This window comes from Cnephaeus nilssonii (genome assembly GCF_951640355.1).
Source record: "Cnephaeus nilssonii genome assembly, chromosome: 2".
Taxonomy (NCBI): domain Eukaryota; kingdom Metazoa; phylum Chordata; class Mammalia; order Chiroptera; family Vespertilionidae; genus Cnephaeus; species Cnephaeus nilssonii.
In genome coordinates this window covers 98,456,172-98,472,142 of record NC_137073.1, presented here as the reverse complement: position 1 = coordinate 98,472,142, position 15,971 = coordinate 98,456,172, and the positions used below count along the sequence as shown (strand labels likewise).

Here is a 15,971-nt window from a genome sequence, read left to right as displayed (position 1 = left end):
TTTTCCTCCAGCTGCTTGCATTCCATACTTCTGATTCTTGGACAAGATCCCCCAGGAAGGAGGCCGGCCAAGTGGAGCCAAGTGCAGGCTCTCTGTCCCGCCCTGGCTGGCACCCCTCCGTGCTCCACTGGAGAACGCCGCTGCGTCGCGCACACACTCGAGGCGCGCACTTCGCATTCCTTGGCGAAGGGACACGTGCTCACCTGACCATAGTCTGTCTGGAAGACGACGACGCCCTCCGCACAGGAATTGACAGTACTCGGAAAATGCTGGCCATTTTCTCTCAGCCAGACCCGTGTTCCCTGTAAACAAAATAAACAGAATTTAATGATGCATTTGGATTACGTTTTGTGGCAAAACACCACCCTCAAAATCACTATGACTACGACATTCCTTTAAAAAAGAAACTTTTTTGCCCTAGCCGGCTTGGCTCAGTGGATAGAGCATTGGCCTGCGGACTGAAAGGTCCTGGGTTCGATTCTGGTCAAGGGCACATGCCCAGGTTGCGGGCTCGATCTCCAGTGTGGGGTGTGCAGGAGGCAGTCGATCAATGAGTCTCTCTCCTTCTCCCTCTCCTCTATCTCTCTCTCTCCTTCTCTCTTCCTCTCTGAAATCAATACAAATATATTTAAAAAATAAAAAAGAAACTTTTTGAAATGCAAATGTTCTTCTCAAACAAGCAAAGAATGACTCTTCAGAAAGCATCATCTGCAAGCTTTACTGTAGAGAAGGGTGACTGAGAGGGACCCACTTGGACAGAGAGAACAATGAAGGGGCTGAGAAAATGGTAGCCCCTGTGTTACTGAGTGCAACTGACTTACAGGGATTGTCTCATTTCACTCACAAACAAACACACCTGTTGAGGCAGGAACTATTATCACGCCCATTTTACAGATGGAGAAATAGAGGCCTAGAGGTAAAGTTTTATGCCCAGCATCTCAAGACGGAGAGAGAACTCAACCCCAGGCAGTTCGCTTCCAGAAACCACAAATTTGGCCAGGTCACTACTCTGCTTCACCCCAAGTTGAGAACTCTTTGGGACCTATAAGGACTCCCATTTTCCTGGGCCCAAGTCCCATGTACTTGCCCTCTTGGAGGGCATCAGACTCCCTACTTGTACCAAATCTATGAGTCAACTGGATTCACCAAGAGAGGGACTAACATTTTAGTAAATATAGGAACCCAATCAACTGGTAGGAATGTGGGTAAGATTCCAACAGACACCAAATGCACTCCAAAGTCTGGGGTTGTAGTCCAAAAGATAACTTCCAGATCCCATTGTTTTAATGAAAGGAATATTTTTTTGGCATTGATTTCATTTCCATTGTAATTTCCCAAGTGGACAAATGAAATGTATTTTTAGCTTTTCCTCCTTTGATTTCACAACATAGAAACTATTTGTTTCCAAGAAGGAGTGATAAAGGAGTTTGAAGAAATTACTGGGCGTTTGCTGGTCATTCCAATTATAAAGAATTGTCTTTATGATGCATACCCGTATGATGGACAGCTTTAGTATCTCATTACGTTATTTCTACTGTGCTCAACCATTTCATCAACTCCAACAAAAATGAAACTGGAAAAAATATACCAAATTATAACTTGACATAGCAGTTAAACTGAACAACTTCTTTTTCTAGAACTTTCAACCTCATTTCAATAGCCTGCGTAATTTCTGTTTTAATTTGAACTGTTAAGTGAAATATTTACAATATATTGGTTATGGTAGGTTAAACTTCCAGTTTAAGGGGTTACTACTGCTCTGTTAACAGACAGTTGGCAGGAAGTAATACAGAAGTATACTGAATTTATGCCACTTTTGCTCTTTATAAATAGCAGAACAGTAGCTTGCAGTAACGGAGTGCCATGAGGTGTCCTGGCATGTGCTAAAAGCCTCAGTGACACTCTGTATCTAATACTAATCCTCAGCAAGATAGGAATCCCCTCCCCTGGGAGGAAACGGAAGCTCAGAGCCTAACTTCTTGCCTGATGTCACAGTGAGTGACCAAGCCAGGTCTCAAATCTCTCCAATCCCTAACCCCAGGCTCTTTCCACACATCACACTGACTCTATTTGTCTCCTTGAAATAACTCATAAATAAATGTATTAATATATTAGTCAATAATTAAAGTATAATACAAAGGCCCCTTTAAGTGGCCAGTTATCACATACAATCGTGTCCCCTCTCTCCTTCTCTCCTTCTCTCCTTCTCTCTCTCTCTCTCTCTCTCTCTCTCTCTCTCTCTCTCTCTCTCTCTCTCTCTCTCTCTCCCCCAGGAGGAAAATTTTAATATACAAGTCCATTTTAAGTTACTCCCTTAGTGCCATCAATAACCAGCCAGGACCCAAAATGTTTGCTGTTACACCACTGTCACTCAGGATCCAGGAAGTAACCTTGAGTTGGATGAAAGCATCTGGGGCCAGCGAACTGGACCCACGGGACCCAGAGGCGGGGGCCACATGTGCATGAGATTCTACAAGCATTTCCAAGATCATCAAGGTGGCTGAGGCCTAAAGTTGAAAGGGCACCAGCTCACATGATTCCCCGTGTGAGTTCTACAACTTTCCTAGCATCCCCTATGACAGCCCCCCGCAAGGCCCTCCCCATGGGCACCCCATTTCTCATTATTATGGGGACTTTAAGTTGTTAACCCCATCCTTCCTTCTTTCACCACCCCTCCAAAGAGGGGTTGAAATCCTCCCTGATCAAGGTGGAAAAGGTCATCAGAAATGAGTATGAGGGGTTTCTCTATAAGTCCTGAAGTCCGCTTATTTAAAGAACACGCGTAACACCAACAGCGGCAAGTTCCCATCTCCAGAGGAGTGGGTCGTGTGCCTCTGATGCCCAACGCAGGCTGCGATGCTGGTAACACCCAGAGACAATGAGAACCAACCGCCTGACAGTTCTGATTCTGTATTAGCAAACAGCTGCTTCCAAAAAGAACACTTACTTCGGGCCTCCTCTAAGACTGTTCTCTCAGATATCATTCCACACCAAACCGTGTTAGTAGTAATGCTCGAGAAAAAGATTTCCAAGGCCCTCAACTACTTTTTGCATCTCCTGTTTAATTCACACTTTGGAGACGGCGACATTTGAAAGCTTTGAAATACTTACACGGGTGTGAGCACACACGTGTGCGCACACATGCGTGTACCCATATTCAAACAGAAATTTTCAAAGTCATATAACTGTTGCTCAGTAGGTAAAATCATGAAATACTAATTCAGTGGACCACCATCCCAGATCCTGGGTCCAAAGCCCTGCTGCTATGACCCATCACCTGCATCATTTTTATCAAAAAAGGCTTTCATGTACACATCTCCCAATTATTAAAACTGTCTATTTAGTAAAAACAAGTTAAGGTTTTTATTAGGGAACATTACTGAATTAATACAAATTGTCACCAGGATTAATATAAACCTCCAGACTCCCAGAAACTATAAGGCACACAGCTTCTTCTACTTCAGTTTTGTTGTTTCTGTTTACCTTTTCATTTGATGCCCCATAAAGCCCTTTGTTGACACAGTGGTACATGGTCAAACACCAGTTCAACTTCCTTAGTCCAAAGGTCTTTCTCAACAGGTGTGAAGAACGGCTGATAAGCAAGTTTTATGAAATACAGCCCCAAATAGCAAATTTAGGGCCCCCAGGCCAGTTCCCCTAGACCTGTGGCAGCTGGCTCCCACAGGTAGGGAGGGAAATGCATTCAAAACTCCCTTTGTTCTTTGAAAAAGTTTAAACTGGCCATTTTCATAGAATCAGAATTGCAAAGTAAAACCGTTGCAATGACTGTTTTCACATAGATAAACTGTTTCCTGGTCGTTTCTCTGAGTCTCTCAGACTTTCTCCTTCCATTCTATTGGAATAGAACACATATGCCCAGGTCCAGAAAAGAGGCCACCCACAGGTATTTGAAAATGAAGTCACAAGCAGACATTTACCAGACCATCCAAGTTTGAGTGGGAAAGAAAAAATTGCCCAGCATATGCAAACCATTATATTCTGTCATGGTGAAATAAGGCTGATAATTTAATGTACAATGCAGGCATATGGAGGAAGCTCACAATTTGAGTAAAATATGCCTTTATAAGAAGGTAGAACAAGTTCAACCATAACATACACATTTTATTAATACTTGGGCAAGTTTTCATCTTAATCTCTGAGACGGATATGTGTTAAATTTAACAGCTAAATACTTTTCTGCACATACTCACCAGTAACAGTTTTACACTATAAAGCCCTTTCCCATAAATTTCCATCTCCTTTGATCTTCAGAGCAATGCTGTAAGATATAGGGAGGCAAGAAATACCATCCCTTCTTCAAAAGTGAGGTTCATAGGGGTTCCATTTTCCATTGCCAACAAATGATTTCCTAGCTATAATAAAAAAGGACCGATTATACCAAGTGTTGGTGACAATGTGGAGATAGTGGCGAGCATGTAAAACAAAAATGTTTCCACATAATCTTACCATATGTCCCAACAATTCAACAGCTAGATATCTACCTACTCAAGAAAAAAATTTTAAAAGTCTTGCAAGCAAATAGTCATAGCAGCATTATTCATGATAGCCAAATGCTAGAAACCAATCAAATGTCCACCACTGGTACAGAGACAAAATGTGATAAATCCCTACAATGAAACTCTTCAGTAATAAAAACGAATCACTGATAGAATCAGCAGATAAAGATGAATCTCAAAAACTTCATGCTAAGTAAAAGAAGCCACACACACAAAAAGTATGTATTACAGGGTTCCATTTACATGAAATGTTCACAAGAGGCAAATCCATAGACACGGAAAGTAGAACAGCTGCCTGGTGCTAGGATGGGAGGGACACTGACTGTGAACGTGGAAAATGGAACTCAGGGGATGATGGAACTGTTCCAAAGCAGGACTGTGTTGATGGCCACACAACTGTATAAATGTACAAAAACTCATTCAACTGTGCACCTATAATGGGTGCATTTTATTGTATGTTTTTATACCTTGGTAGCTTCAAATCCTCTTTAAAAATTAATTTCCCAGTTTATATACATCTCCATTGTACACAATTATTTTTAACTATTCCATAATTGGAAAAACCCAATCATGTTTCTGTATTTGAGTAATGGGAGTAACCAAGAAACATACAAAAGAAACCACTCAATAAAAATCAAACCCATAACAATTAATTGTAAGGGTTGTGTTAAAACTCAGAGTTCTGAACTGAATTAATTAGTATCTGCTCTCCACTAACATTGACCAGGGAGCCAAAACACCACACAAGAAATGCCTAAGGTAATCGAAAGGTGAGGTGTCTCATGGAACTCAATTATCCTATATAATAAAAGCCTAATATGCTAAGTATCCGGTCAACCAGTCGGCCTTTCAATTAATCAAAGCGTAATATGCTGATATACTAAGGCCACTCAACCACTTGCTATGACATGCACTGACCACTAGGGAGCAGACAGTCAACCGATCGATCAGTCGCTACGACATGCACTGACCACCAGGGGGCAGACGCTCCGACCAGTAGGTTAGCTTGCTGCTGGGGTCTGGCCAGTAGGGACTGAGAGAGATGGGCCGGACACGCCCTGGAGCCCACCTGCAGTCCCTTAACACCAACCTCCCGTGACACCACCCCCCCCCCCCCCCGGCCCCCATTGTGCACCAGTGGGGTCCCTCGGCCTGATCTGCGCCCTCTCGCAATCCAACCTCCCGTGACACCACCCGATCCTACTTGGGGAGGTTGTGGAAATTCCTAGAATTGGCTGGCCAACCTCCCGTGACACCACCACCGCCCCCCCCCCCCCCCCCGGCCCCCATTGTGCACCAGTGGGGTCCCTCGGCCTGATCTGTGCCCTCTCGCAATCCGGGACCCCTCAGGGGATGTTGGAGAGACGGTTTCAGCGCGATCCCGCAGGCCAGGCTGAGGGACCCCACTGGTGCACGAATTCATGCATTGGGCCTCTAGTTAATCATAAGTCCCCAGCCAGTGCCCCTCTGGGCAAGAAAGTTAACCTGGCTTCTTCCTTCCTCCTACCACAGCTATGTGAGGTAGCTACACAAAGCCTAAAATATTTACACAAAAATGGCCCTCTGCACAAAAATGCTTATTATTACCTACCTTAAGGTAGAGAAGATAAAAATCACCACATAGATTTCAACCTCCTATTGCCCTTTGAAAATCTATGATATTTCTCTCTTGGCTTTAAAAATGATTTTCCTGGCTTTGAAAAAAAATTGGTTTAAAAATACGGTAAGAAAATAACCCTTGAAAAGCGATAATGATGATGGACTTTAAATACCATGCTGTGTGGCATGTTCTAATTACAGATCCATGGAAAAGAGAATATTCTTCAGCAAAGCACACAACTCAATCTAGACCCAGAACAGGGCACCACGCCTACTTTTGTCCCACAACCGCTTACTTGGCCTATGTTAAGTATCGCAGTTCAGGATTCCCTAACAACCTACATGAGAAAGTCACAATTTGGTCCTGAAATGTGATCTGCCTTTATTTTATTTTTTTTTAAGACAAAGAGGTCAAATAATTTTGTAAAGGATAAATTAAAGACTATTTAAATCTGCAGTAAATTGAGCAGCTGAGAGAAATTTCTTTCTTTTTTGCCTGTAATGAATTAGTAAAGAAGCAACCCAACTTGGCCTAGAAGTCTCCTGTGGAAGGCTGGGGATGGGCAAGGGGATCTTGGTTGTGAATGGTGCTGAATTCCAGAAGCCAGATGTGGATCATATATTACAGTACTAAGGATTTAAATAGCACTTTTCCTCCGGTTTATTTTTAATTGAGATATAATTAACATACAACATTACATTAGTCTCAGGCATCCAAGATAATGAATCAATATTTGTGTGTGTTATGAAATGATCACCACACTATGTCTAGTTAACACCCATCACAACACAGAGCTACAAATTTACTTTCTTGTGATGAGAACTTTTAAGATCTACTCGCTTAGCAATTTTCAAGTACACAATACCGTATCATTAGCTGTGGTCGCCATGCTGTACACTATATTCCCAGCATTTATTTTATAACTGGAAGTGTGTACCTCTGGACCCCCTTCATCCATTTCTCCCACCCCCACTTCTGGCAACCACCAATCTGCCCTCTGTACCTCTAAGTTTGGTTTCCTTTATTTCGCTTCCACATGTAAGTGAGATGTCTCCTGTTTTATTGTCTTTTTTCCTCTTGGAAGTAGGAATACCTTTTCAACTTAACAGATGTTATTTTTTCCTAATCCTTATTACTAAAACCCACTTCAAAGGACACGCGGCTTTTGTAACATTCAACGTTCTAAAGCTGCTTTCTCAGCCTCGGCATTATTGACGCTGTGGGCGAGGGCACTGTCCCAGTTGACAACTGTGGATCTAGAGTCATACAAAGTTCTGAAGGCGTTCTCAAAACCATTCACTGTCCAAGACATAATTAATTGAAAGCAGACTCCCCTGTAAATTCTAGGAATTTCCACAACCTCCCCAAGTAGGATCAGCCTGGACACAGTTTACCTGGGACAGATCTAATTTCCAGGGACATTAAACTGAGCGCACACAGCAGGGTCTGGGAGCGACCTCTGCAATGGGATTCAAAACGTTTGACAAACAGAAGGGGAAAGTCTCTGAGGCGGCCGGTTGGACGGTGGTGCCAGAGGGACTCTTCTCTTCCTCCGCTCTGTCCATTGGGCTGTTTCTGGTTTTTTGTTTCTTCCAAAGCTCTTTAATGTTCATTAGAACTGACTTTTAATGTTCTTATGCAGGTCGTTGGAACTGCTCACTGTGCTTTTTCCCCTCCGGCGCTATTTCCACCCCAAGTGCTTGCAAACCCCAACACAAAACTTGTCAGAAAGCTTGGACACAGAGAGAATGAAGACACAACATACTCACACCACACAGTGAGTATGAAAAATGCAGCGTGAACACAAGCAGCGGGGACAAGAAGTACTGCTGGCCGGGGATAGACGCAGGAGATGGAAAATTAAAGGGGAAGGTGGAACCTAAGATCCTCCCCACCGGAGGATCTCAAGGGCCCCTGGAAATAAAGTGAAGAGGGCGGGCGCCAGGCTCTCCAAGCATCCCCGCAGCCGTGGGTGGTCCCTGAGCCTCTGCGGCTCAGCGTGCAGAGTGAGGACCCACAGCGCTGAGTGAACTCATGACTCATGCGTGAGTGCAGGGTTTTAGACCTGAGCCTGGCAATCAGCTCTGAACTGTATCAGATTCCACTGAGGAAAGCTTCAAGTCAGCCCCGGGCTCTTAGTCTCCGAATGGAACACGGGCAAGTGTGGGCTCTGTCCTCAAAGGCCAGCACCAACCGCTGAGGAGGAAAAAGTAGGAAAGGGGGCTCAAAGAGAAACTGTGAGCATACAGCCCCAAAAGTTAGAAATGTGGTGCGAGGATCCCAAGTCTGTGCCACCTGACTGTTGGTTGTGAGACCGCGATGGCGTTTGTTTCCTCTACAGGCAACCCCAAGAGCGACAGTCCTGTCGCCACCGGACATGATGCCACCATTCAATTCCAGAGGAGAATGAGTGGTTGACACTCCACTTCAGGACTCAATGGCATAATCTGCCCCCCTCCCCAAAGATTATAGCAGAAGTGTTGGGTTATTCCCAAGGCTGGTTTATAGAAGTCTTGAAAGGTGTTGCTTTTAAATAAGAAATGCATTCAACTATTTGTAGCTACAACTATTTGTAGCTTTCAGCTATGTCATTATCATTATTATCATCATCATCAACATCATCTCTTGGGATTGCCTATGGGCCTGGGATCATTTATAGCCCTATTTCCACAGGAAGATTAGTGTCCCAAACAACTAACTCACAAACACACCTACAACACACTATGGCTGCTAACTGAGGCCTGTCTGCATTCTTTCTATCAAGTTCACAGACAACCCATCCATGTCTTTGGACAGTCCGGTCTCCAGTGCACCCAGCGAGAAGGATCGCATGGCACCAACGTTCTTGCCCGTTGTCCTGCCCATAAGGTCAAACTCTGTCATCACTACCAGCTACTAAGAAGGGCAGCTTCCATGCAGAGGGTACAACAAAAACTGCACAGAGTAGATGGGGGAAAGGGAGGAAACAGAGGAAAGAAAATGGGGAAAAGTATCAGCAATAATAAACTAACTTTTATATCTAATAAAGACTCATTGGCATCCTCCACTTCCAACCCAAACAAAAACAAAAACAAACTAGACTAAATGGCATGATGCCTACAGGAGGAACTTATGCCCCTGAAAAGAGTTTATTCCCATGATTATAGGGGTTCAACTTGCCAACTGATTCAGTCCTGATTTCATATTCTGATTTTCCCTACCGTACTTGCAATTCCTTGAAACAGCTTTTCAGTTAAATACAGTGACTAGAAATACAAGAAACAATTTAACACCGAAAGAAATGAGACATCTCCACGTTGCTGAAACAATCTCAACACTGTAAGAATATGACAATCCAAGGAACAAAAATCTAATTACTCCATCTATTAGCCAACCAATCATCACATAGCCAACAAGGTGTTTTAAAAAAAAACACAGAAAATGGACCTGATGAATCAGCCAACACCCCTAAAATTCAGTCAGTATGTATAAGTCATTTACCCATAAGTCCGTCCATCTGTCCATCCATCCATCATCCACCAGACCACCTTTCCACAAACCCATGCTTTCCACAAATATCTTTTAAGCTTCCTATTTCGTATCAGCACTACAAAACAGTATAAAATGGTCCCTGCTCTAAAGAGCATACAATATATTAGAAGTAAACTATGCCTATTCTAAAAAGCTTCTCTATCTCATTTTTTTATTTATGAAAAAATTGTTTTAAATCCTCACCAAGGATATGTTTATTGATTTGAGAGAGAGAGAGAGAGAGAGAGAGAGAGAGAGAGAGAAACATTGATAGGTTGCTTTCGATACGTGCCTCAACTGGGGACCAAACCCACAACCTAGGTATGTGCCCTGACTGGGAATCAAACCCACAACCTTTTGGTGTACAATACAATGCTCCAACCAACTGAGCCACACTGGCCAGGGCCCACCTAGTCTCTTTCAAAGGGAAAAGTTATGCAACAAAAGGAGCAGTAGAACAAGACAAGGAAGAAAAACAGGTAAGTGGGGGAAAGATATGCAAATTTAATAAAATGAATAAAACGGTTCTGAGCCTAAGGACTATAAAAATCTAGTGGGAAATCCTCTCCAGGAGACATAAAATAGCTGGTGTAGAGCTGCATTCCATTCTTCCTTTTAGTGGAAACAGTAGGAGATGGGGAACAGAAGGAGCAATAAAAGCCATCTCAAGATGTTTGCACTCTGCATGGCATGTAGTACCAGACGGCCTTTATCTCCCCTTTCCTAGAGCTTCTTGTCCTTTCCTGTTCTTGATGTGAATACATTAAAAAAAAAACAAAAACACCACAAACATCACAAATAAACAAAAACTGATAAAATTATCTTGATGAAATCCTGGCTGTGTTCTGGCTACCATCTGTTTTTAGCAAAAAATACACAAACTTACTCAGAACAGGAGTTCACCAATACTTCATAAAAACAAACGACCCAAGTACACAGTGGGAAGTAAATAAACTTAAAACAGCGATTTCTCATTGCTGTCGTGTCCATGCTAATGAATGCCTCTGCGGAATTTTGTTAAATTTCAAAAATAGTTAATGTTTTTCATAAAATCATACTTCCTGAATTTAAAGGTGCTTAAAAGATAATCCCGTCCCATCAAAAAAGAACAGATGTGTGTTGATGAGAATGTGGAGAAACAGATCTCTCATGTGCGGCTGGTGAGAACGTAAAAATGGTGCAGTCTGGCAGTCCCTCAAAGTATTAAACACAGAGCTACCATATGACCCAGGAATTCCACTCCTAGGCATATCCCAAGAGAAATGAAAATATATGTCTACACATCAAAACCGGTACACAAATGCTTCCAGCAGCATTATTCACTACAGATTTTTAAGATGTGGTATAGTCACATAGTGGAATATTACTCGGTAATGTAAAGGATGGAGACCTCACCCATGCGACCCCATGGATGAGCCTTGAGAACATTATGCTAAGTGGAAGAAGTCAGGCACAAAGGACCGCTTATGATATGATTCCATTGACGTGACATATCAGACAGCCGTCGCTGGTCTCCTAGGGCTGGGTGCAGGAGTGACCGGGAATAGGTATGGTGTTTCTTTACGGGGTGATGAGAATATTCTGGAAATTAGATAGTGGTGATGGTTGCATAACTATCAGTATATACCAGTATTAGTATACCAATATATACGAATACTAGCATTTAGTGAATATACTGAAAACCACTCAATTGTATACATTTTTAAAAGGGTGAATTTTATGATGCGTGAATGATATCTCAAATGAAAAAAGAGAAACGGAAGAGACAGACAACTACACAGAAAAAAACAAGCAGACCCATATCTGACTCTCCTTGATTAAAGGCCTAAACTGTTCGGAGGATCACAGGTCCGGTAATCTGTAGAATGGCCCTCAGTTGGTGCTCGTCTGGGGTTTTCCTCAAGGTTAGACTACAGTATGGCGGTTTCCAATGATGGCTCCACGCAGGCATCCAAACGCCTGAACGGGAACCCTGACTTTCCTGCATCGATTTGAATGCGGTCTGGGCCAAGTTAACCACCAGGGGCCCCAGTGTCCTCATCTAAGAGGAGAAATAAACACCACCTACCTCCCAGGTAACTCTGAGATGAGGATGAGCGGAAAAGCACCAATTCCCCAGCGAGAGCAGAAGTGGCCACTGACCACTGAGCAAGGAAGACGCTGTGCCAGAGACAGCCCAGCGATGAACACACAGCAGAACTGGCAGTCTAACAGGGATGCCGCTGGGTCATTTACACTTGATGCCACAGGGCTAGTTTGGGGATACAGACACAGGTACCTGGGGGTGTGGACAAGGAAGCAGGCCTCACAAGATCTGGGTCCTGACGGATGAATGAACAGGACAAACCCCACGGGGCAGGTGGAAGCCTCTAAATGAAAGGCCCAATGATGCAAATTAGCCAAGCACCACGTAGGCTAAGATACTCGGTAATGTGGCTCACCTGCCTGACTTAATCACCATCTGTAAACTATTAACAGCTGCACACAATGGAACAACGAAGGCATTCACCTTTGTTCAGTCCAAGAAAAGAAACAAGTCTCGGACTCAAACCCACCAAGCGCTAAGAAACCGCTAAGGACTAACTGCCTCCCCCCTGACCAATAGACTGTGGGTCAAATTCCACTGTCTTGCAATGCAATAGATTTTTTTCCTAACTATGTTTTTACAAACACAAGAAGCAAAACACAGCAGCCACGTTGTTTTGAGGTATCAACTTTGAATTCCATCTCAGTTCAAAAGACCCTCGGTCACGCAAAACTTGGAAATTCTCAAGATCTCCTGGAGTAGACTAAATGGTGGGCAGAAGCAGGGGCTGGAGACTGTAGTTAAGATCCCACTGGGGTGGACCAGGAGAACAAGCTGAATGCAATGAGCTGAATCTGTGGCCTGCCCACCAAATGTTGGGGGGGGGGGGCGGGGGGGGAGGGGGGCGCACGCTCAGGGCAGGTAATAGCAAGCTCTGAGATCTGAAGCTAAAAGAAAGTTCCTCCCACTTCCTCCTGGCTCCTGGTCAGCTTCTCCCTGCCCCTGGATGCCAAGCCCCATCTAGACCACGTGGCCCCGGTCCACACGCAGGACCCTTTGCTCCCCTTTCTCATTCCCACGAGGTGTCTCACTACCTAAGGGCTGGTGGTGAGAACAGGCTCAGCCCTGCAAAGGAGCTGCTCCCCAGTGAGACCAAAGGAAAGTTCCTAGGAGTGGAGTCCAGTCCTTCGCCCCTACTGCATCCTTCCCGCCCCACTCGGGCCACAATTACTCTCTCTCACTCTCTCTCTCTCTCTCTCTCTCTCTCTCTGCCTACTCAGTACAAAGCCCAAAGCCTGACTCCCGGCTGGAAGCAAGGGCATGCCCACAATAAAAACCCCTATGGTGAACCCGTAGAGAGGGCTCCTCCTCTAGACAGGGTGGGCCTGGGCGCAGGATGAGCAGGCCAAGCAGGGCCCGGCGAGGGCTCCACCGAGGAGGCAGGATTCTGCTCCTAAGCCATCCACCTGGCCCCACTGCTTCTCTCTGCAAAACAGGGCCCTGTGCCACCGCCCAGGCGCACCGAAGGAAAGTCCCTGCAGGCAGAGGAAGTCATAACTCAGATGCCAGGCCAAGCACACGTCCAGGCAACTATCCAGGGATAGAGACGCCCAGAAGGGAGACTCTCGTCCCTGACTTCACCGCAGAATCAAAAGCCTTTTAACCTCGCCAGAGTCCAGGGGCCCAGTCCAGATGTGCGCCCCTGGGAGGGCAGGCGCTGGGTCTTCCGTGGCTCCACGGCGGTTCTGGGCCCGGTTCTGGGCCCGGTGGGGGTGAAGGCTGAGGGCTCCTTCCCCGCCCCCATCCGCACATTCACCAACTCAGTGACTCTCAGCCCTGGTCGACTCCCAGGAAACAAGGGGTCTGCACAAAGCAAACACCAGCTTAAACAAAGAGCACTGGGTTTAAAACCATGAATCTAAGCAGCTGCCCTCCAGGGGAAAGCATTAGGTCCCAGCAAAACCAGGAAGAGGAGGGAGAGAAAAGTGAAGTTCGTTATTCTGTCACCAAACAGAACGCCGTGCTCCTGAGTAATGTACTATACAATGCTGACATACACCTCTACACTTATTCACTCCCCAAAACCAACGCTCACTGCGATCCACATATTTGTTCTGAAATAAGTTAAGTCATTTTGAAGCAGGCCACTTAAAAATTATTTTAGAAGTTCCCACAAAACTGCACCGATACCAAAACTGGCTTGCTAACCATCCCCTAAAAATGTACCCTTTTAAAGAAAATGTCCTTAATTAGCGTTCTTTAGGGACTCTGCAATACTCCTGAAGAAAAGGCAATGGAATTCCAAATATCCCATTCCAAGACATGTGCAAAGGGCCCTACAGGCGGTGTGTGGATTCAGCATCCCCAGATAAACCCATGCTCATCCATCTGTGTGTAAGCCCACACCTCGGTTTTTCAAATGCCAAGAGATCTTCACAGCACGTCCGTGGTGCGCTGCTCTCTCCTGCTACCACCAGGCAAACTGGAAGGCCCCATGTCCTTACAACCCAAACTCCTCTGCTTTCCCAACAAATGCCACTGGGGTTTGTCAACAGACCCCGGAAGTCCTGAGAAACAACCCTTCCTCTCCACTGCCTCCACTGACAGGCTACAGTGACGGCTCTCCCTGGGGACATCCTGCTTGGGCCACGAGATCGAGCATCACCTAGAAGGTCGGAACCAAAAGGGTCCAAACCCCTCACTTGACAGGGAAGAGCAAAAGCCCCCCTCCCCCACCCCAAAGAGGTTTGTTTAAATGCCAGGGGACCACTGAAAACTAGCAAGGATCAAATGTTCTCGGTGGCTAACCCAGAATTCAGAAAGATCCTGGGCAACCCACCCAGTGCTATCGAGCACTTGATGACTGTCACTAAAACTCTCCAGGCCCTCCCAATCTCAAGTACTCCTTGAACTCTTTTTGTTCTAAGAAAGAGCTGACCCGCAAGTATGCGTGCCCTCCTGCTGTCATCAATCAGGGCTGGCAGATAAGCAGACTTCTCCTAAGAACCTCTGCTGGCAGGCAGGGGAGGCCCGAGCAGCACAGCAATGGAGGAAGGGGTGCGTTCTCCTTGGGGGACGAGCAGCAAGACTTATGGCCAGCAGCTCACAGACTCCGGAGCTAAAACCTTCAGGAGCTCCCTGCTCACTCCCTCTGAGCCCTGCTTGCCTCCTGGCTCAGTGCATTTTGAGACCAATGCTCACAGCAGAATTCAGGCAAGCCACGTGTCAGATTTTAAACTTTCTAGCCACCACATTTTATAAAAGAGTAAAAAGAAACAGGTAAATTTCACTTGAATACTATCTGTTATTTAACCCTAGAGGTGCGAAATACTATCACTTCCTCCTGTAATCAATATAAAAATGTATGAATGAGCATTTTGCCTATGTTTTTCATGGTAATTCTCAAAGTCTGGGGGCGTATTTTAGACCCTGCACATCTCACTTCAGAACAGCCGTATTTTAATTGCCCACTGAACTGGATCACAAAGTTCTAGACACTAGAATCTAGAGACGTCATTATATGTGAGCTAAGATGGGGTGAGGGGAGGCGGGGGTCTCCTTTTAGTTTGCTTTTTCTCATTTTAAGGAACAAACTTCCCCAGGGACAACCAGCAAAGCTATGTATGAATTATTCATCACCTCACCTGCCCCACCCTAACCTATTCAACATTCACTTGGGGGAAATAAAGAACATTCTTTTTCTCTAGCTCTGAAATAATAAAAGCATGTGATAAATTAGAATTGCTCTAAGAATGTAAATTCTACATGCCCATTATATAAGATGATTAAACAGCATTGGGGAACTTGGCACATAAATACCCATGACATTTTTTTACCCAAGGGAGGAAGAAAAACATATCTGTTTACTGTAATATAAAACCAGCAGCAATTTCAACAGCAATGTTTTAGAAATTCTTGAACTCTTAATTGCATATGTCAGCTCATTAACTGAGTTATTGGTGATTTAGAGTGAAGACAAACTAAACTAGACAATTAATTATATATATACATCAAGCAGCAGAAAGCATGTGCTTTCACCCCAAAACTGCCCTCTCCTCCTCCCAACCATGACCAGATATTTTTAATGTGATAACAGAGGAAGAGGAAAGAGTCTAAGGCAAATGTATTTTGAACTGGGGTCTCCGTGAGCTCTAGGTTAGAAGGTGAAGGTATTTGAGCAGCAGTGATAACTACCCTGTAGTCTGGAATAGGGATCAGAAGAAAGACTGACTGCAGAGAAAACTTGAAAATCCCCCCCCCCCCCCCCCCGCCCACCCCACCACCACCCAGTACTCAGCAGGGAGGTGAACTGCTCAGA

General features: G+C 44.8%; 1 protein-coding gene across 2 annotated transcripts in view; it reads right to left on the bottom strand.

The window, feature by feature from the left end:
* MYO10 (myosin X) overlaps window positions 1–15,971 on the bottom strand; it is a 206,223-nt gene that overhangs the window by 164,021 nt on the left and 26,231 nt on the right. For both annotated transcript variants that reach the window (XM_079791410.1, XM_079791409.1), the window contains exon 2: window positions 204–302. In XM_079791410.1, coding sequence (XP_079647536.1) covers window positions 204–302 — 99 coding nt within the window. The remainder of the gene's footprint in view (window positions 1–203; window positions 303–15,971) is intronic.